This window comes from Mastigoproctus giganteus, chromosome 1, assembly GCF_048544385.1.
Source record: "Mastigoproctus giganteus isolate SK-2022 chromosome 1, ASM4854438v1, whole genome shotgun sequence".
Classification (NCBI taxonomy): domain Eukaryota; kingdom Metazoa; phylum Arthropoda; class Arachnida; order Uropygi; family Thelyphonidae; genus Mastigoproctus; species Mastigoproctus giganteus.
In genome coordinates, this window is record NC_143575.1 from 125,576,187 (window position 1) to 125,599,930 (window position 23,744).

The window sequence follows — 23,744 nt, forward strand, 5'->3', positions numbered from 1 at the left end:
TCATATAAGAAGGCTTCTAATGTAATAGACTTTGAGTGGTGCTTTCTGAAATTCTTTTAAAATTTAATAAGAAACTTAAGTTGAGTTAACTAAGTTGTTGTTATTTGGTTTTTAGGAGCATTAGCAACTAAGGCCATATTGCTCCGGTGCGGTGGTCATTCCCTGACCTTTCCGCATCCTCCGTATTTGGTGGTGACGGGCTCGAACCCCGGTCTAATCAAGAAGCGTGTGCTACGCACTGCTGCTCCTTCCCACCTGGCTACGGAGGCGCCTTCCTTTTTTCTCTTTTGCTTCAGCAGAGTTAACTAAGAAAATACTAAACATTTTAATTAGACTTTACCAAAAAAAAAAAAATATAAATATGGCAGTCAAACCATAAGATAGTACAGTAAACCCCCACTATTCGCGGTATCTGTATTCGCGGTTTCGCGTATTCGCGGTCGCTGATTTAAACCTAAAAAAATGTGAATTTTAAAGCGCCAGAACATTTTCCGCCATGAAAAAAACATGGGTGTGGCTAAAATCATTTTGCCCAGTCCACAGAGTAGTACAGCCAGTCGTCTTATAACACGTGTTTACACTACACTAATTCAATCTTACACAATTTAGGGGAACGATATTGTATATAACACGAACTGAATTCGCATATGCACGATTCGCCTTTGTGTTTACAAGAAATGGCAGTCGAACGCGGAATCACCCCAACTGAACGCAACACGATAGAAATGAAGAGAAGATTCTGAAAATGTATTTATTTTTTTATAGCAGTGAAGGGGAAACACATTTCACCATAATAACTTAAAAACCAACACAATTACAGCTATCGGTATTATCGCAAATGCAATTAGATAGAGTTCACTACCAGTTTATAACAGATTCCACTAGCAGGAACGCAACTGGAAATTGTTTTTATTGTTTTATGGTAGTAACCCCCAGAAATGTAAAATGTGAGCTAGTGAGGTGTTAATAGAGTTGTCTCTGCCTTTATGGTGTTGTTTATTCGTTTTGCTACACGCTCACAGCTTTATGTGTATCAAGTGTCTCCTCATTTTGTAATTGTGCTTTATTCTCTAAAAATGAGTAAAAATAACTTAAAAGGTGTAAAAAGGAAGTGTCCTGCGCTCAATGGGTGGGGGGTGACAAAATCGCGAGCGCGGATGTTTCAAGCTAATCCTTGTTCAGTATGTGTAATGCACTTGTCATAGAAGGTTTCATCTCTTGCTTTTAATTGATACGTTTACAAAAGTGAAAAATCTACCATTTTGCAGTGTGTTGATGTAAACAGACTTTTTCGAGCGTGTTAAAGTTAAAAGAAAGTGATTTTATTGTGGACAAGTTCTTTTCTAATCCTACAAAAATATGGCCGCGAATAAAAAGGGAACTGTGAAAAGATCAAAGAAGGTGATGACATTAGCGAGTAAAATTGAATTGTTAGACAAAATTTCTAATGGTGAAAGTGTCTCCTCAGTGGCAAAACATTATAAAATCAATGAGTCAACGGTACGATCAATCAAGAAATCGGAAGAAAAAATTCGCCGTAGTGTCCGTGAAAATGCGCTGATTGCATCAAAAATTTGCTCTATAACTCGTGATGTGAAATTAGAAAAAATGGAAAAGGCTTTAAATCTGTGGATAGAAGACCGAACTCAAAATAAAATTCCGTTAAGTTCACTTATCATTCGTGAAAAGGCAAAACACCTTTATCAACACTACACTTTAGTGAAACTGGTGATAGCACTCGCGGGATAAGTTTTTTAGCCAGCAAAGGCTGGTTTGAAAGATTTAAAAATCGATATGGTTATTTTTCGCCCAGCAACCCATGTTCTTGATATGTTTTTGAAAGGTTTCTTTAAAATGTCTAATAAATATGTACAGTATTACATTTAATAAATTGTTTCTTATTTTCATTTCGATGCCTTATGCTTTTTTTTTTTTTATGTACTTACTCTCTACGTTTGTCTATGTACATAGTCATATTATGTAGGTAAATACACATAATACGTACAGACAAAATTTTAGACTAATTTTTGTTATATATTTCATACTTTGGAACGGAACCCTTTTATTACCATGGGCGCCAATACTCAGTATTCGCGTTTTCAGTATTCGCGGAATTTCTCAGGAACGTAACCCCCGCGAATAGCGGGGGTTTACTGTATATTGTTATTTATTGTATAGTGGGAAAAAATTCCAGTTTTTTAATGAACTGAAAGCCATTATTTTCTCTTAAATTGACAGGTAGCCTTGAATGTGTCACATTCAAGACTAATTATCAATTTGTTCAGTACCAAAAATCAATCGTGAGCATATGTGCAGTCTCATTTTTTTTTATTTTTAATAAATAAAAAAAAGTTAATAAAATAAATAAAAATGTATATAAATATATATTCACAGATAGGAAGAAAGATTTGGTGAAGCTACAGTATGGCGAATATATATCTCTGGGAAAAGTAGAAGCACAGCTGAAAACGTGTCCATTAATTGACAATGTCTGTGTGTATTGTAACAGCTATCATTCATATGTTGTTGCACTTGTTGTTCCAAACCGTCGTGCATTCATGAATTTGGCTCAAACTTTAAACAAAGAGAGCAAAAGTTTTGAAGAACTGTGCCAAGACAAGGATGTTACTGCAGCTGTCACAAAGGCTGTTATGGATCATGGACTGAAATGTAAGATTAGAATTTTTAAATTGACTAAAATTAATTTCAAATTGATTTCTGAATAAGTGAAATTGATTTCTGAATAAGTGAATTTTCTGAATATTTTTATGAAAATTTTATTGAAAAGTACATATTTTTTATTTTGACTTATTTTATTTCAGAAATTGTTTTATTTGTCTTAAAAATAATAATAATAAATGATTATCCTACCATAGCAGTGGTTTTTTATTATTTCTCTTGAACATGGTATTGCTCAAAACCCACTGACTCTAAAGACTTTTTTTTTTTCTTTCATGTGAGAAAGGTGTTGAAGATGAACCTCCATCATGGACTGGATAAATTCTCCGATGTCATTCACTTAATGCAGAGGTTATCAACCTTTCTTGGTTCACGGCGCCCTTAGTGTCCCAGTAATTTTTTCACGGCACCCCTAGGCCAAAAGAAATATCTAACACAGTGGTTTTCAACCTTTTAATATATACCTAATATGGCGCCTCCGTAGCCAGGTGGGAAGGAGTAGCAGTGGGTAGCACACGCTTCTTGATTAGACCGGGGTTCGAGCCCGTCACCACCAAATACGGAGGATGCGGAAAGGTCAAGGAATGACCACCGCATTTCCCGGAGTAATATGGCCTTAGTTGCTAATGCTCCTAAAAGCCAAATAACAAACAACAATATATACCTATATAATAATTTTATTCTTTATATAGAGGTACTAAAAAAAGATAAATTATAATCACCACAAAACTAAAAAGATACGGTACAATGGCTATTGTACCGTACCCTTTTATAATGAAATAAATATATAAATTTCAAAATAGTAATAATAACTTTAAGTAACTTAAACGCAAATTACACAGCACCCCAAGAGTTGTTGTGGCACCTCGGTTGAAAACCACTGACTTAATGTATAGTTAGTCAGTCCCAGATTGTAAATGGATATTTTCTCCTTCTGCAAACTGGGTTGTTTTACTTCCGTATATCTAATGCTGTTGTAAATTAAGGACAATTTGTAGTTACGATTATCCTCATCAACTGTTTTAAATCCACTGCAGGATGAAGGCCTCTCCAGCAGCTTTCCAGTTTCTTCTGTTTTGTGCAATGTCTGTCCATTTACTAACCACGAACTCATGAATTTCATCTGTCCATCTCCATTGTTGGGTACCATTCTGTTATTTTTCTTAGTCCATCTGTCATCTTGTGGTGCATGCCGCATATGTTCGAGACAAGGTGAAACAGTTTGCCAAGCTCCAGCGAGTGACCCGCGTGGATTGGAGCATAAAGGGGGGTGCCCTCCACCTCTTTTATGACAATGTTTTTGTACCAATCCTGACATACGCAGCTGGGACTGGGGGGGGGGGGGTCATCGAACATTCACATGTTCAAAGAACTTTGATGTCAGCACAAATATTTGCTCTCCTGGGTATAAGTAGAGCGTGCAGGACTGTCGCCACTGACTCGCTGTGCATCCTGGCTGGGAAAATACCAGCGGAGTTGGTGGCGGTGGCAAGATATGCATTAAATTATGCCTTAAAGAGAGGGATTTCCAGGGAGATATTTGGTGTTAGGTCGTGCCCAGTGGGGCAGGCACCGTGATGCCTGATTTACCATCTGAACGAGGCAAATCAATGATGAACTAGAAGCCATATGGGAGATGCAATGGACAAATTCTGAGAAAGGACAGCATCTTTTTGCGTTTATGCCTTCTGTTTGAATTGTGAGCAGAGAATGACGTCCTTAGCTTCAATTTGGGTTTGCAGCATGTGCTGTTCTCACTGGACATGGCCTGAGATCAAGGTTGTTTCAGCTGGGATTGTCTCTGATGGAGCAATGTGCTTGCGGAGTGCCAGAGATTGGCCTCCACATCGTGCTAAACTGTCCATATTATTTGGATTTAAGATTTCAGCTGGAGCGAGGGACGCTCTATTTCACTACTGAAAATTTAAAGGAATTGTTTGTAAATAGAATTGTTTATGGATATTTTATCCAGTTTTGCAAAATGGCTTATTGGAGAAGTAGAAGCTTAAGATAGTAGAGACCTACTAAAGATCAATTTGAAGATCAATTTACTAACCTAAGTTATTTGTTTTTGAGTTGACCAGTTGGTTGCTATATTGACCCACTAATAGTAATTTGTGGTTTCAATGCAGTTGAGAACTAAGACGCATATGTGAGAACCCGGGTGGCATCTTAGGTTGAAAGCTCATTCAAATGTCATCTGTCATCATGTGTTTGAAGGTGGCATAGTGATTGTTGTGTTAAGTGTTTATGGAATTGTGCTCCCCTTCTTTGATGTATAAGTATGGTTTAAAGAGTTGTTACGTTTATTAAATATATGACATGGATAGAGATAACATTGAGTCATAGAATAAAATTTTATTGCAGTTGCTGAAGAGACATATAAGATATTGGTGTTTGAAAATTTTGTCTCTAGTAGCGACACATATATAGACCATAGCCTCATAGGCTTATCATAGCGGATTTTCCCTTGTGAAAATTCCCATAGACTTTACATTGTCCCGTTGAAATAACATTACACAAGATGGAGACTTGATACCTTGTTGCCTTGGATATTTACTGGCTTTGGTTAGCCACCTTTAGGGAGAAGCCATTAAATATTTATGTGATCATATACTGTGGACATATTGGTGTTTTATTACTTAGAATTTACATTTTGGTAAAGTCCCATAGGCTAATATGGGGCTAGTTTTGGGCTACTTTTAAAGAAACTTGAAGTGGTTATAGCTCTCTTAATTATGGGGTTGAGGATTTTATATTTGAAGAAAGGAAACTTTGTGAAATTACTTATTTGGTGCATAATTTTGTGGCGCCCACTGTCGTTTAGGGGGCTGCAATCTGAAAACCTGCTTTAGGAAATCTTCAATTCTAATGCAGATTTCATCCCTAGTGGGGAAAAGTGTCCATATAGACATATATTGATAGACTATGGGAATTAATTGGTTTTTGTTGTCTAGATTACTTTTCTAAATAACATAATGTCAGAAGAAGACAGAGATATTACTTGGTCCCAGGAATTTGAAGCATATTCTTCCTCTCTGGATTTTGCAACAAGACAAGTGTCTATCAAGAAAGAATCTTCTTGGACACCAGTAAGGAATAAATGTAAAAGGAAATCAAAAACCCCTAAAACTATTATAATAAGGGAAAAAGACAAACCAAAACTTGATAAAACAAATATGGAAAAATTATTACCGTGAATGATGAAGAAAATAAGAACCACCTGTCTCTCATTAAAGCAGTTCAAGCAAGTACAGCCGAGAACGGTGAGGGTTATGGAGTTTTTGATTCCCCAAGTGGTGTAGGGGATAATATAATTACTGTTTGTAGTAGGAAGGATCATAGAATTTCTTTTATAGTTGGTTTAAACTTTGGAGGATCATTAAATGCCTCTGAGGTGTATGTGTCATTGGCTAAGATAAGAAAGGCTTTAGGAGAAATAATGTCTAAAGAGTCAAGTAAAATAACAAAACCAGCGACCAATAGAATTTTTGGTCTCTGGGCTGACTTGGAGGCGGTGACAACAGCTTTGGTTGTGGACAATGAGCGCCTCAAGGTAGGAGCTAGGGATCTGGAGGAGAGTGCTTGTCAGATAAATCAAATTTTAGATTGCCAGATTGAACTTCATAAGAAGTCTTATGCTGAGATAGTGTGGCAGGATCTCAAGTTAATTGATCCTGTGGACATCAAGATCCAAAGAGGGGACTGGCAGTGCTAGTTGGGATTGATCCTTATCAGTTCCTAGAGGTGTGCTCAATCCTCAGAATCTGGTTATTCTCAGGCTCACTGAGGATTCTTTTGAGTTCGAGTCAGGGCAGAAAGTGACTGAAGTCATTAGCCATGACCACAAGGAGATGAAAGTAAAAGGTGTTCGTCTCCTTAGGAATAAGGGGATCCTTGTGGAGACCACAAATTCGGTGGATGCTAATAGGATCTCTTCTGCTCCTACCTTACAATGGAGAAACCTCGGGTATCAGATCCAACAGTGTTAATATATGGTGTCCCTCATGATTATGTTAAGGAGGATATACTTGAAGATCTATTCTTTAAAAACTTAAAAGATTTTGGATTCTTGCAGGATGAAGTTAAAGACGAGGTGACTTTCAGATTTAGTTCTGGATGAGGTACAAAAGTGGTTAATTTGGGTGATCGGATTTAGTCTTCGTATGATGTATATTCTGGAGAGTGATAGAATCTATCTTGGATTCGCATCACACAGGTTCCGTAGGTTTACAATTGTAAGCAAATGTTTCCGTTGTTTGGGGTATGGCCACTTGGTCCAATTTTGTTCCGATAAGCCAGTTTCTTGTGGACACTGTGCAGAGAGTGATCATGTCTATGGAGAGTGTCCCCATAAAGAAGATTCTCCAAAATGTATCAACTTTAAGAGATGTGGTAGAGATTATAATCATTCTGTAAGGGATGTTAAGTGTCCAGAATACTTGAAAGCAGTACAGCTTATGGACAGTAGAACAAAACATGAGTGATAATGGTTAATGGTTCAAATTCAGTGACAGAGTGGGTGATGTTATATATGAGGGTGTAAAAGTTCTTCAGATAAATGATCAGCACTGAAGAGTGGCAATAGGTGAGATTAGAATATCGGCATTTGAAAATAACTTTTGACATTATTTGCAAACAGGAACCTGTCCATTCTTTGCAGGTAGGAGGTGGGGCCCATAAAGTTATGGGTTTTCCAACCTCGGCATTCCCCTCATACTTCTCTTTCAACCCATGCACTATAGGCTTAATAACTATAGTGCATGTTAACTATAGTTTAATAACTAAGTACTATAGGTTTTGATACCTTTCGTGTTTGGGGTTTCAAAAAAAAAAAAAAAAATGCTATTAACAAGATGTCAGCAGGTTTGGAAGTAAAAAGCAGAAAGTCTAGATAGTGCTGTTAATTGAATGTGGAGGTGGTCTTTCTCTGAAGAGTATTTCTGTAGTTAAACATAGTCTATTGTATGTAAACTAATCATATATTGTTTTTCGGATTCTCGGGAATTCTGAGACTGATCACATTTAAAACAAGTGTTGTATATATCTGTTTTTATAATAATTACTGTTTCTTGGTGGTCTGAGGATAATTAGTGGAATTTTCTCCACTAGTGTTTCACTTTTCATTTTATTTAATTATTCGCTCGCTCCAAGTTTAGGAAGCGAGATAGACACCCACCGGTATTGCACTACCTCCGGTGGGTGCAGGACTTGTGCATTCGGCACAAACAGACAATGTAAACTCGGGCCTAGAGAACGGCACCAGGTAGCCGCTGCCTTGTATCAGCAGTGTTATAATACAGCACACATGTTTCTAAGCCAACTTTGTAGAGGTTCTACAGCTGTACAGATGAACTAGGTGGAGATGGGCTTTTGCCTAGGAGCCACCCTTGATTCTGGGATATGCCAATGCTATGCACCAGGAGGTCATATATAATATAGTATTTTATATATCTATATTTTTTTTTTTTTTTTGATTTGGTAGTTGTTGGCGCATCGGCTGCTGTGGCCATATTGCACCTCCCAAGGTTTTTGCAGTACTTTGATCCAAGCCCGAGGCGGGTATCGAACCCGCGACCTTTGGGTTGCCGGGTAGGTACTTTACCCACTCGGCTAGCCCGGTCGGCTATATATCTATAACGAGAATGTTAATGTATATAAAATTGTATATATATATATATATATTGTAACTTTTGTATATAAATGTAATAATTTGTGTGTACAAATAAATGGAAATGGAAAATGGAATGTCATCATGTGTTAGAAAGGTGGTGCTACTTTTCTTTGGTGTGCTATTGGTTTTTTGTGCTCTTCAGGATATGCTATTTTTTGGATATCTTTGGACCACCCCCATGGATTTAAATTGTCACTTGAAATTCATGAATGTTTAGTGAATGGATAGAAATAAGTTTTTTCTTTGTTTGTTGAAGGGGTTGCCTTGTTCTGACTGTTTAAAGTTTTGCAATAATATAATTAGGCTTAGCTGTAATAGTCTCCATAGACTTTGTATGGTAAATAGAACACAATGTTTCTAATGTAAATAGAACTCAACATGGCTGCCCTACTTCCATTGCTTTGATGTCTCGATAGCCTTTTAACATTATCGCCATTGCTTTGTCTTCATAATAATTGGTGCCAAAAATAGGGGGAAGTTGATAAGGAGGATACCATCTTAGCCAGAATACCCTCTTGTTTATTTTATATGGAAATTAAGAAAACAGTGGAAATGCATAATATAAAATATAAACCATCATTAGGATAAGGTAGTGAGTAGACAGCCATAATTAAGACGACCATGCATAGGTAAGAAATAGTGTTGGGTTATAATTAGGTAAAGGTTCACCAGCCCATAGACACCTCCTTATTGGTCACTGGACTTACTAGAGGTGCCAATAGGAAGTAGGAGAAATTACTTATTTTTCTCATTTTTTATACCACCCCCTGGTGGACAGTACGACTTGACCAGGATTTCAAAACATTGCAAAATCAGAACTTGTATGCAAGTTTGTTTTTTTTTTATTCCGGATATACATACACTATTTTGAGATATTTCTTTCTGGGGAATCAGGTAGGTTCTCTATTGCGAAAAATATAATTCTCTCTCTCTCTCTCTCTCAAAAGATGTGGATTTTCCAAGAAGCTACAAGTTGAAGAAAATTTTTACTTTTCAAGGGAAGTCTATATTATTCTGCTGTCTACTATATTGTGCTTTCAGTTAAATCTACACAAGCATTGAGACATGGATTCCCAAGTTGGAAATCACCTGAAACAAGGTGAAAAAGACTCAACATTCTTCCTCTGATGGTGAATTTCCACTGCTCTCAGCTGTGGTTGTGAGCCAGACTGGCAGTAGGGTATTTATAGTTCTGGACAGACAACTAGTTTAACTCAATCGGTTAAAACTAAAAAGAAAAAGCACGATGTTACCCAAACAAGGGATAACCAGACCTTGCCTGAAGATGGGAGCAAAAGCAGTCCCCCTGTACATATTTCTTCAAACACTGAAACGGAGGTTAGGGAATCTCAGGCAGAAAGTAATGCCTCTATTGTACAAAATGTGAATACTGATGTAGTAACCAATGCCACACCCTTGCAAGATAACGTAGGAGAGGTGATGGAAAAACCAAATATAGATTAAGAAAGTTCAACTGCACTGATTCATCTGGGCCAGATTGTCATATTGATGTCATATTTATGGTCATATTGACCATACTTAAAAAAGCCTTTAGTGATTTTATGGGCAAGGAAGTTAACAAAGTGACCAGAGCGGCCTTGAATTTTATACATGGCCTTTGGGCCAATCTTGAAATGATTACAACAACATTGATAATTGCTAATGAAAAACTTAGAGGGCAGAAGAGTGGCAAATCCATACAGCTATGTATGACCAACTTTTAACATGTAACTTTAGCGCTTCCCTTTCACACTCCTATGCAGAAAAGGTTAAAACTGGAATGTTGTTGTTTGTTTGGTTTTTAGGAGCATTAGCAACTAAGGCCATATTGCTCCGGGATATGTGGTGGTCATTCCCTGACCTTTCCGCATACTCTGTATTTGGTGGTGACTGGCTCGAACCCCAGTCTAATCAAGAAGTGTGTGCTACGCACTGCTGTTCCTTCCCACCTGGCTATGGAGGTGCCCAAAAACTGGAACAGATCAAAGACAAAGACTGGTTGATTCTATTGGCATCTCTTATGTTCCAGAGCTGAGGGTCTCACTCCTGGTGGAGGAGACTCCAGTCTGATTCGACCAAAACCGACTGTACAAGAATCTTGGGGTATGTCTGGAGTTGATTTTTCCTCACCAGCTCTGACTAATACAAGTGATCCAAATAACATAGTAATTTTAAGACCGTTGCCCGACTCCAGGACTACAGTGACACTCTTAAAAAAAGAGTATCGGGATATAAAAATAAAGAACATATGGTTATTGAGGAACAACGGGCTACTTGTGGAAACTACAAACTCTACAGATGCAAGGAAAAATTAGTAACTCTAAAACCTTGATTGGTGCCGGGCTTTCTATGGAAAAGCCCATATTGCAAGACCCCACGATTCTTATATACGGAATCCCTAAGGATTATTCTAAGGAGGAACTTATGGATGACTTGTTTTTTAAAAACTTGAAAGACCATGGTTTTGAACAGAACAGAACAGAACCTACTCAGGGGATAACTTTTCGATTTAGTTCTGGTTTAGGAAATAAGGTGGTTAATTGGGTTATAGGACTCTCTCACCCAAGCTTTTTAAATGCCTGAGGGAAAATGATCGTATTTACCCTGGTTTTACATCACAAAAGTTCCACTGCTTCACAGTGGTCACCAAATGCTTTCGTTGCCTGGCTTTTGGCCACACGGCTCAAACCTGTACACAGAAGACAGTGTCCTGTGGCCACTGTCTTCTGTGTACAGGTACTGTGCCTGTGGAGGATATATATTTGCTGCTTGCTTGCACAAGGACTCCCCCCCATAAGTGCATGCATTTCAAAAGAAAGAACAAAGATTTTCATCATGGTAAACAAGAGAAAAAATAATGAATAATACAACCTTTTCAAATATTTTTGCTAGAGAATCTACACGGCTTTGAGGGGATAAAGGTTTCATTTATTTGGATATCCAAATAAATGAATAAAGGTCTCGGTTGGCAATGGATGAAATCAGAGTTGTGGCTGAGGAACTAAAATTCGACCTAATATGCATACAAGAACTGTATTCCTCACAGGTTGGGGGGGTGGAGCTTTTGAAGTTATGGGTTTTCCCACTACTGCTAGAGTAATCCATTCTCAGCATAAGCCCCTAAAATCAGCCATAAGAATTGGTGATTACAACCATAACTGGAGAATGCAATGACACTTATGTCTGTCGATTTCTGCTCCGTTCATTACCTTCTACTTTGTTTCCATCAATTGTCCTCCCCTCTGAGGATATTCAACGGACTTTACACTACTTAGACAGGATTTGTTCAAAATTTGGAAACAGAAATTTAATTATCTCGGCAGATTTTAACGCAAAGTCATTTTTATTGCACAGTGGATATACGGATTCCAGAAGTTCCCTACTGAAGATTCAATCCTTTCATATAACCTAAATGTACAGAACCTACCTAATAAGCCATTCACTTTCTCCACCGTGAATGGCGAATAAAATATAGATGTAACAGTAACAACAAACAAAATGGATGAATATATCTGTGATTGGGATTGTGGCTCCTAACCTTGGCTCAGCAATCATAGAGCCATAGTTTTTGGAATTAGTTCTAAAAGTCAACAAACTGATTTCCAAATTAATGATCTCACACGGTTTTCTACAAATGGAATTAACTGGAAGAAATTTAAAGTATATCTGGACACAGTTATCACTCAAGATATTGTCACTCGAATTAATTCCTTTTCGGCACCAGAATAAGTAAACTTTGTTCAAAATTGCCTGTTTCAGGCAATGGAATATTCTGCAAAGAGGAAGCAGATCAAACGCACAGCAGTTCCCTGGTGGAATGCAGGCCTTTCTAATCTTAGATCTCAGGTCCAACAGGCTAGAAAACAGTTTCAGCGGCACAGACACTTATCTGAGGCTGTCACTATCTATAAAAATGCATACCGGGATTTGGGTAAACAATTGCACAAAGAAATTATGGAAGCGAAGAATTCCTGTTGGCAAAACTTTGTTCGTGATACCGGTAATTCTGATACATGGGATCTTGTTTACAGGATATCTAGAAATAAATTGTTATGCAGAGATATATATACAACACCATGATGGTTGGTGAACAAGAAACACAGGATTGGACGTCGATGGTTGAGACCATTGTTTCTAAACTTTTCCTCAGGGATTCTCCTAAAAGTGACTCCTTTGAGCAAAAACAAATCCGCCATGATAATACCTTATATGTTGGGTGGTCGAATATAGTGCCTTTCACACTTGTTGATCTAGGATTGGCTATTGCAAAATGAAACGCTAAAAAATGCCCCGGCTTGGACTTGTTAGAAAATAGTCTTGGTCAAGCTTTTCTAACTTTTTCCTCAAATCTTATTGAATCTTATGAACAAGTGTTTACTAGAAGGGGTGTTTCCCAGACAATGGAAGGTGGCTTTATTAAAAATTCTTCATAAGCCAGGGAAATCTAAATCTGATCCACAAGTACCAGCCAATTTGCTAGCAAATAGGGGTAAATTGTTTGAGAGGCTTCTCGCAACGAGAATTCAGAATCTTCTAGAGGAAAAACAGCTCACATCTAATTGTCAATTTGGCTTCAAAAACGATGTTCAACCGAAGATGCCATTATCTCCCTAACAGATTACATTCAAAATTCAACTTTAAAATATGTAATAGCTGTGTTCATTGACTTCGAACTGTGGCACTCCTAAGACAGAGGGCGCTTTCGACTCACTATGGTGGGAAAGCATCCTCAGGTTGTTGTGCAAAGCCAACTGTGATAATTACATTTATCAAGTGATTAGATCTTATTCAGTAATAGATTAATTAAGGTCTGTGCAGGGCACTTAAGCTAATCCTCAATTGTTTCCAGAAGATGCCCCCCAGGGGTCAGTCTTGGGGCCCTCTCCTATGGAATGCAGTGCTGGACCAGTGGTTGGTCAGAGATCACAAGGACACTCTCAAAATAGCTTATGCCGATGATCTGGTTATTGGAGTGGTAGGATGGTCAAGGAGGGTAATTGAAGAGCAAATCCAACCCATACTAGACTATCTATTGGCACGTGAATATTCACTACAAGTGAATAAACTAAAAATCTCTACCAGCAAGACATTTTATGATTTTCAAAACTCATTTGATATACAGTAGACCTCAGAAAGTTCTAATAAACAATTCTCAAATTCCCTGTCTTAATCAACAAATATTTAGGTGTAACACTGGATGACAGATTATCATTCTTGCCGAATACATCAAAACTGTTAGAAAAAAAAAATCAGGAACGTCACTTACTCCGTGGTTAGAATCTCTAAAAAAAGAATGGGGATTGATGAAGAAAACCCTTTCATTATACTATAAGACAAATATTCTTACCAATTGTCTTGTGCCACCAGTATATGGTTCAGAAATGTTATCAAAGTGAAAATACGTACCAAACTGATATCCTTACAATGCTCTGTTCTTTTGGCTATCAATTGTGCTCCTAGAACAGTATCTAATAATGCTTTACAGGTGTTAGGTGGTATGATGCCCCTTGACCTGTTTATTATATACAGAGCAATGACTCATTGTTTGAGGAAGGGCCTTGTTATGGAAATATTGGGGATTTCTTCAAATCCAGCAAACAACTTAAAGATAGAAAAGACAGTTTGGGAGGAACTTGTAAAGGTGTGGCAAATATGCTGGGATGAAAGTGAGCACAGATTGGTTACTAGGAAATTTGTTCCTAAAGCTGATCTTGTTACAAAGATTCAAGTTTTCCCGTGGTTTACACCCTCTATGACCACATCTTATTTACTTACAGGTGATGGTTCCCTACGTTCTATGCTCTTTGAAAGAGGATTAGAACCTGATCCTTATTGCACCTGTGGAGGATGGAGACGTGGGATCATGTGCTTTTCCATTGCCTGTTATACTCACAGGTCAGATTGGACCTACAAACTGTAGTTCCAGATCTCACCGAAGCTAATATAAACATACTTGTGGAAAATAAAAGTAATTTCAAGGCATTACAGATTTTCTCCACCTTGGCTTTCAAGAAGAGAATTGAGCTGAGAGAATAGATGGAAATTGGCTTTGGGGCATAGTTGCCATATTGTGACAAGTCACCTAACCTAGAACCACAATATAAAACAACGGGTGCAATTTCTACATCTACTGTGACTAGGACTCCATTTTCAGTGACTTCTTGGACATGGATTTCAGGTGGCTCTGTATACTACCAACATTGCTGTTTTGGACAAAACTGGAGACAAAAGAACTTCGCTTTTTCTGTGTTGGATATCATCTATTGGACACATCTGATCTGCTTTGGAGACTGAAGCGAGCATGTACTAATTACAATTAAACTACAGCTATGCTTTTGTGCAAGTACATGACTCTTAGGAGAAGACTTAAAACGTAAGATGCTGTGTTGGTTGCCATTGTTTGCCCGAGTTGGGCCATGGCAACAACTATATGTTTATATTGTAAATAGTGTAGATGATGTAGTGTTAAAAGTTATACTTGTTTTGGTGCTACTCCAGGCCTTGTTTGGACTCAGCACTGTCATCACTAAACTTAATTAAGTTGTGATAAATTGCTATAATTTAAGCATCAAGTGGCATATTTACTACTATGCCACCTTAATTTAATTTTATTATTATATATATATATTTTTATATACAGGGTGTCTCAAAAATATTGGTACAAACGTTTAGGGGAGGTAGGTAACATCTAAAGGAACGTGAATCGCATAGGAACCCATAACCGGAAACGTCATGGGAAAGCAGTAGCAGAGGCACAAGAAGCAGAAATGACATAATATTAACAATGGAGTACGAGATGGGTGCATTTCATGATGTTACAACTGATGCTTGAAGGTTCCACCCTGAGACGCGATGCATGCATGACACCGACACAGCATGGATTGGCGGACACGGTCGAACATACCTGGAGTTTCTTTGACAGCAGCGCAGACGAGTCTCACCACGAGATCCATTTCTGTCTCCATGGGCGATTCATACACGATAATTTGAGGCCCCCCACAGAAAGAAATCAAGGCTCAGTAAATCAGGTGAGCGTGGGGGCCAGGCAACGGCCCCCACGCTCACCTGATTTATTTTTCCCATAGGGTCCACCACGGCCAATCCATCAATGCCCAAAACGCCTGTTCAAATGGTCACAAACACACCTTCCATAATGGGCAGGTGCCCTGTCATGTTGAAACCAAGTGTTGCGTCTCACATTTACTAGAACATAGTCAAGTAATCCTGGCAGAACTTGTTCATGAAAGATCCAATGTTTAGCGGAGTTCATGCAGTATGGTAACAGGTATGGGCCGACTAAGGAGTCACCAACCATACCTGCCCACACACTTATTGCGAAGCGATGTTGTGCTGCATGATGGGGGCGCACACGGTGTGGGTTGTCGTGAGCCCACACATGAGCATTGTGTTGATTTGAATAAGCCTTCCCGAGTGAAATAAGCCTCATCCATGACCAAAACATAGGCTGGAAAATTCAAGTCTTGAACACTTTCTCGTAGAAACCACTGCGCAAAAGCCACACGTGCAGGATGATCTTGGGGGAGCAGTAACTGAACCCTTTGGAGATGAAATGGGTGTAAGGAATCGTCATGTCAGGCATGCTGTACACTGCAATGAGACACTCCTGAGGCAACGGCACGTGTGCTGGTAGTAGGATTATTCGGGACGGCATTCAACACTATCTTCCATGGCGGGAGTTCGTGCCAAACGTGGTCTGCCCGCATTATTCCTGTTACCTCTAAATGGCCCATAATTGCACAGATTTCGATGCACACGCCCAAACAAACGGTGCTCCGGTACATGTCTGTCTGGGAAGCGTTCTCCAAAAATTCGTTAAGTGGCTCGTCCATTACCCTCTGCAGACATGCACTAGGTGCATGTCTGCCAGCTCACAGTTCATATATCGACACATGCTCTTCATGCGGAGACTACTGCTTGAATGAGTAAACCAGAAATTTTCCCTCTCACAAACTGATGAACAGTGCCAGTTTCCGGTTATGGGTTCCTATGTGATTCACATTTCTTTTGATGTTACCTACCTTCCCTAAACGTTTGTACCAATATTTTTAAGACACCCTGTATATATATTTTTATTTTATTTATTTTTTCTGGCTTCCAGGTCTGGGCAACCTGGGAGGGGGATTTCTGGCACCCACTGGTATTGCACTACCTCTGGTGGGTGCGGGAATTTGTGCACATATAGGTCAGTAGACCCAGGCCGTAAAAGCAACAATTTGTTCCATTCACTAATCTTGTTGCCCTTCTCTGTACTCGTTCCAGACCTGTATTCAGTACTCAAATAGGCCTCCAGACCTGTATTCAGTACTCAAAGTGTGGCCTAACCATTCCCTTATACAAAGGGAATAATCACCTCCTTATCCCTGCTAGAAAAATTCCTGTATATCATTGATAAGACACCATGAGCTACTCTTGCAGCCCGTCTGCACTGCTCAGAGAACTTCATATCTGCCTGCACAATTATCCCCAGGTCCTTTTCATTCTCTACCACTGTCAGTGTAGTACCACATAGTTGATACGTTGCTCTGGGGTTGCTGTTTCCCATATGTAGTACCTGGGAAACTTGTTAAACTTCATTTGCCACCTTTCAGCCCATCTGCTCAACTTTCCAGATCCTGTTGCAGCAGCATAGCGTCAGTAGTGTCCTTAACAACCCTTCCAACCTTTGAATCGTCTGCAGACTTGGACATTAAGCTTTATATACCATCATCAATATTATTTATAAATACAGAAAACAATATTGGACCCTACACTGAACCCTGAGGAACTCCACTAATAACATTAGTCCATGATGAGCAGTGTCCATTGATTACCACTCTGTCTTCTCCCCCTCAACCACCCCTTTATCGATAGCAGCAATTTGCCTCCAATGCCACACTGCTCCAATTTGTGCAGCAGTCTTCCATGTGCAACAGTATCAAAAGCCTTTCTAAGATCCAAGTATATAATATCAAAGTTATTCCCTGCATCCAGTTCTTTTGTGACTGCATCATAGTATCAAATCAAATTGGTCAAGGAAGACTTCCCCTTAACAAAACAATGCTGTGTCCGAGCTATAACTGAACTCTTGTCTAGATGATCCTGCAGTGCTTCTTTAACCAGTGCCTCCATTAATTTTCCTGGAACAGAAGTTAAACTCACAGGTCTCTAATTACTTGTGTCAGCCTTTGATCCTCCTTTGTGAATTGGGGTCTCATCTGCACATCTCCAGTCTATGAGTACCTCCCCTGAGTCCAAGGAAGCTCTCAATTATGGCTAAGGGTTTGCTTACTTCCTTTGCTGCCTCCTTTAATATAACTGGATAGATCCCATTCACCTCAGGTGCCTTTCTTATGTTTATCTTCAACAATTTCTCCTCCACTTTACTCTCAGTTATTACAAGATTATCTAGCTTACTGCCCGAGTTGAATACACCTCTGGCATTCCCCTCGCTGAATAACTCCTCATGTGTGAATGTAGATGCAAAATGCCTGTTTAGTTTGTTGGCTACCTGAGCAGGATCATCAACAGTTGAACCATCAATATCAAGTGGACCAATCTGATTCATCCCCTTCCTTCTAGAGTTTACATAAGTAAAGAACTCTTTGCTGTTTTTCTTTGCATCCCTTGCCAAAGATTTCTCGTAATCTGCCTTCGCCTGCCTAACCTCCTTTGTAACTTGGTTACAGATCAACTTATATCTATCATAGGCTTCTGTGTCATGTGTTAATTTGTATGTATCCCATGCATTTTTCTTCTCTGCCATATGTCTCATTACTTCATTTGACATCCACTTAGGCCTAAACCTTGAACAATATTTCTTAATTGGTATGTAAAGCCTAGTAGCTTCCAAGATAAGTTCTTTGAATGCTTCCCATTTTGAATTTGCTATTGGCCCCACTGTATAGAAAAGCTACCTGAGCAGGATCATCTTGCTAACCTTACAAAAGCAATATCCCTTCCCTTTACCCCTGATGGTAGTTACCTCTTTGAGTAAATCCCACTTCAGCACACTGTGATCACTGACACCTAGTGGTTCCTCTATCTGCAGATTCTTAATGAATGAAGAATCACTACTGATAATCAAATCAAGAGTATTGCTCTCTCTAGTTGCCTCCCGAACATGCTGATGTAGAAAACAATCATCCAATAAATCCACAAAAGCCTTGCCAGTAAATGGGGTATTTTAATTTCCCAGATATTGACTGTAATTTGGGGGCTGGTCACTCACACACTAGCAAGGCTTTTGTGGATTTATTGGATGATTGTTTTCTACATCAGCATGTTCGGGAGGCAATTAGAGGGAGTAAAACTCTTGATTTGATTATCAGTAGTGATTCTTCGTGCATTAAGAATCTGCAGATAAATGAACCACTAGGTGGCAGTGATCACAGTGTGCTGAAGTAGGATTTACTCAAAGAGGTAACTACCATTAGGGGTAAAGGGAAGGGTTATTGCTTTCGTAAAGGTGACTAGGATGGACTGAGACAGTATTTAAATTCTATACAGTGGGACCAACTTATGATGTTACCAACAGCAAATTCAAAATGGGAAGCATTCAAAGAACTTATCTTGGAAGCTACTTTACTTAGTCTTTACATACCAACTAAGAAATATTGTTCCAAGGTTTAGGCCTAAATGGATGTCATGAACTAATGAGACATATGGCAGAGAATAAAAATGCATGGGATACATACAAATTAACACATGACACAGAAGCCTATGATAGATACAAGTTGTTCTGTAACCAAGTTACAAAGGAGGGTAGGCAGGCAAAGGCAGATTACGAGAAATCTTTGGCAAGGGATGCAAAGAAAAATAGTAAAGAGTTCTTTACTTATGTAAACTCTAGAAGGAAGGGGATGAAACAGATTGGTCCACTTGATACCGATGGGTCAACTGTTGATGATCCTGTTCAGGTAGCTACAAACTAAATGAATATTTTGCATCGACATTCACACATGAGGAGTTATTCAGCAAGGGGAATGCCAGAGGTGTATTCATCTCTGGCAGTAAGCTAGAGAATCTTGTAATAACTGAGAGTAAAGTGGAGGAGAAATTGTTGAAGATAAACACAAGAAGGGCACCTGGGGTGGATGGGATCTATCCAGTTATATTAAAGGAGGCAGCAAAGGAAGTAAGCAAACCCTTAGCCATAATTGAGAGCTTCCTTGGACTCGGGGGAGGAGGTACCCATGGACTGGAGATGTGCAAATGTGACCCCAATTCACAATGGAGGATCAAAGGCTGATGCAAGTAATTATAGACCTGTGAGTTTAACTTATGTTCCAGGAAAATTAATGGAGGCACTGGTTAAAGAAGCACCGCAGGATCATCTAGACAAGACTTCAGTTATAGCTTGGACACAGCATTGTTTTGTTAAGGGGAAGTCTTGCCTGACCAATTTGATTGGATATTATGATGCAGTCACAAAAGAACTGGATGCAGGGAATAACTTTGATATTATATACTTGGATCTTAGAAAGGCTTTTGATACTGTTGCACATGGAAGACTGCTGCACAAATTGGAGCAGTGTGGCATTGGAGGCAAATTGCTGCTATGGATAAAAGGGGTGGTTGAGGGGGAGAAGACAGAGTGGTAATCAATGGACACTGCTCATCATGTCCAAGTTTGCAGACGATACGAAGGTTGGCAGGGTTGTCAAGGACACTACTGACACTAATAGGGGAACGATATCTTATATAACACAAACCGAATTCGCTTGTGCACAATTCGCCTTTGTGTTTACAAGAAATGGCAGTCGAACTCAGAATCACCCCAACCGAATGCAACACGATAGGAATGAAGAGAAGATTCTGAAAGTGTAGAAACACATTTCACCATAATAACACAATTCCAGCTATTGGTATAATCGCAAATGCAATTAGATCGAGTTTACTACCAATTTATAACAGATTCCACTAGCAGAAACGAAACTGGAAATTGTTTTTATTGTTTTATGGTAGTAACCACTAGAAATGTGCTTTAGTAAAATGTGAGGTGTTAATAGTGTATCTCTGCCTTTAAGGTGTTGTTTATTCAGTTGCTACACGTGCGCAGCTTTGTTTATGTGTATCAGGCGTGCCTCCTTGTTTTGTAATTGTGCTTTATTCCCTAAAAATGAGTAAAATACTTACTCATTTTTAAAAAGAAAAGCAATATCAATAAACAGAGGCGGACTGGGTCAAAAATCTTACCCGGGAAAATTTATAGTGGCCTCATACTATGGTTTATGGCCAAAATCACACTGGCCTCCAGTAAGGCTTATGGCCAGTCTGCCTCTGTCGATAGAGAAAAAACATGAAATTGTTAAACACTTTGAGCAAAATGAAAGATCATGTGATATTGCATGTGCTAGAGACCTAAATGAGTCAACGCCGAGAATTACAAAGAATGCAAAGAAAATAGAAACGTTCATAGTCGGAACAACTCAAAGTTTAATTAAAATTCATTGAATTAAAAGACACAAAAAATTGGAAGAGATGGAACGGCTGTCATCTGTTTGGCTAGAAAATCAAACAAAAAACAAGTTTGCTTGCGATAGAAGCAAAAGCATTAGCAATATTTTATTACGTAATAAAATATTGCTAATGCTTTGGTTACAAATGTGTGTTCAATCTTAGGTCGTCGGCACCTAACCCTATTTTTCCCATAGGGCCTGTTGTTTATATTGCACGATTTTGCATTGCACGAGGGTTTCTAGGAACACAGCTATCATGCTATACGAGGACTGACTACTACATATGGGAAACAGCAACCCCAGAGCAACGTATCAACTCTGTGGTACTACACTGACAGTGGTAGAGAATGAAAAGGACCTGGGGGTAATTGTGCAGGTAGATATGAAGTTCTCTGAGCAGTGCAGACGGGCTGCAAGAGTAGCTCATGGTGTCTTGTTAATGATATACAGGAATTTTTCTAGCAGGGATAAGGAGGTGATTATTCCCTTGTATAAGGCAATGGTCAGGCCTCATTCAAGAAGGATGTAGGGCTACTGGAATGAGTACAGAGAAAGGCAACAAGATTAGTGAATGGAACAAAGGGTTGCTCTTACGAAGAAAGGCTTAAGTTTTGCAAATTACAGTGTTTGGAGACTAGGCACTGAGGAGGTGATCTGATAGAAGTGTATAAAGCCTTGAATAGTTTGAGCATGCTCATTGCTGATGGGATTCTTCCTCTTGCTCAGAATAATCACCTTAGAGGGCATAAATTCAAATTGAGGAAAGACAGATGTAGCATAGATGTGCGGAAATTTGCCTTTAGTCAGCGGGTAGTTGGTTGGTGGAACAGACTTCCATCCCTTGTTGTGGAAGTTGATAGCCTAACTAATTTTAAGGCTCAGGTATTTCGAATGAATGGAGGGGTGAAGTGGAAGTTTTTTTTTTTTCTTTTTTTGCTGATGCTGCATAAACTTGCTTTCTTGCATCATATGCCTCTACTAATGCTAATTCAAATTTTTAAATGATCCTTGCATCCTGTGGTGATGAGTTGGATCGTTTCTGAGGCTCGGTGGCATTGTCGACATGTGTCATCGAACACTCCGTGCTCCTTGGTGATGTATTTTCTATAGTTATTATTATTAGCCATATGGTGCAAGGAATCCTGAGGCTTATGCTGCACCAGCCAAAAAAAAAATTTCTGAAATACCCAGACAGACAGACTAGGGAATCACTAAGAAAGAGAAGAATGATGATATCCAGCTCAGGACCCTAGGTGTGCCAAGCCCATAATCACCAGATGTGAGCCCCTGGGGTTATATGATGAAGATTGTGAAACATCAGGACACTAGCCAAGTTAGACTGCAACATTTATTAAACAAGAATCAGTGGCTTGTGTCACTGATAATATTCTTCAAGCAGCAAAAAAGACAATACCAAAAACATCTAACATGTCGACAATCCCACCGGACCAAAACCATGGTGGAACAAAGAGTGCCAGGAAGCTAAAAAAGGGGGAAATAGGGCGTGGAACCTCTTTCACAAAAATCCAACAACCGACAATCTGATACAATTCGAGAGGCAGAGCTAAGGTCAGGAAAGTGCAAAAAATCAACATAAAAGCCACTTGGATGAAATTTGCACGCATTTTAACCATTTCCACACCAACTACACTTACCTGGAAAAAGATCAGAAAGATGACAAACAATTTTCAAATAAATCCCTCTCCATTGCTAAATTGGAAAGGACAGTGGTCACAAATAACTTAGGTATTGTCAGTGTGCTTAGTGAAACTTTTGCCAGTACATCTGCTAATTGTTTATACTCGACTGCTTTCAGAACTTACAAGAATGAAGCCGAAAAAAAATAAACCTAACTTTTCCAGCAAGCACTGCAACAATACAACTTGCTGCTCACAGTATTGGAACTAAAACAAACTCTGCTACAGATGAAACACAGTAGTGTCAGTCCTGATGAAATACATATGCAATGATACAAGAATGAGATGAACAATCCCAATTATCCCTGTTAGATCTATTCAACAAGATGTACCTCGAAAATACTTTTCCAGACAAAAGGCACCACACAATAATACTAGCTTTCCCAAAACAGGGAAAAGACCTATCAGATCCATAGAACTATCACCTCATAGCTTTGACTAGCTATTTAAGCAAGATCTTAGAGAAAATGATCAACAATGGACTAACATGGTATCTGGAAAATAATGATCTTCTTGACGCAGCACACTATGACTTTCAGAAAAATCACTACCTTAGATGTACTTATACAACCGGAAAATCAGGTAAGAAATGCTTTTCTGAGAAAACAAGTTGTGGTTAATTTGTATATCGAGAAAGCATATGATACCATCTGGTGCAGTGGTATTCTCAGAAGGTTACATCAACTTGACCTTAGAGGACATCTCCCCCTCTACATATACAATTTCCTAAAGAATCAGACTTTCCAAGTTCGAATAAACAACATGCTCTACAAAACATACTATAAGGAAGGGGTCCCTTAAGGATCTATACCAAGTGCCATACTTTTTTTTTGCATTCCACTGCAGCACAATAATAGAATAAATACCAAACATTTTTACAACTGTTTATGCTGATGATTTCAGCATTTCTTATCAAGCACAACACCCCAGGCCGACCAGACTAGCCTGGTGGGTAAAGTGCCTGCCTGGCAACCCAAAGGTTGCGGGTTCGAATCCTGCCTTGGCCTTGGATCAGAGTAGAAAATGAAAAAAACCTTGCGAGGTGCAATATGGCCACAGAAGCCGATGCGTTAACAACTAACAAAAAAAACACCTCAGGGGCTCACATCTGGTGAGTATGGGCTTGGCACACCCAGGGTCCTGAGCTGGATACCATCATTCTTCTCTTTCTTGGTGAATTCCTTCTAATTTTCTCTCTCTCTCTCTCTCATGCAGCATAAGCCTCAGGCTTCCTTG

General features: G+C 39.1%; 1 protein-coding gene across 3 annotated transcripts in view; it reads left to right on the forward strand.

Annotated features, from left to right (window-relative positions):
• LOC150091123 (long-chain-fatty-acid--CoA ligase 4-like) overlaps positions 1-23,744 on the forward strand; it is a 387,488-nt gene that overhangs the window by 357,551 nt on the left and 6,193 nt on the right. For all 3 annotated transcript variants that reach the window (XM_090374375.1, XM_090374358.1, XM_090374366.1), the window contains one exon: positions 2,395-2,670. In XM_090374375.1, the coding sequence (XP_090230501.1) occupies positions 2,395-2,670 (276 nt within the window). The remainder of the gene's footprint in view (positions 1-2,394; positions 2,671-23,744) is intronic.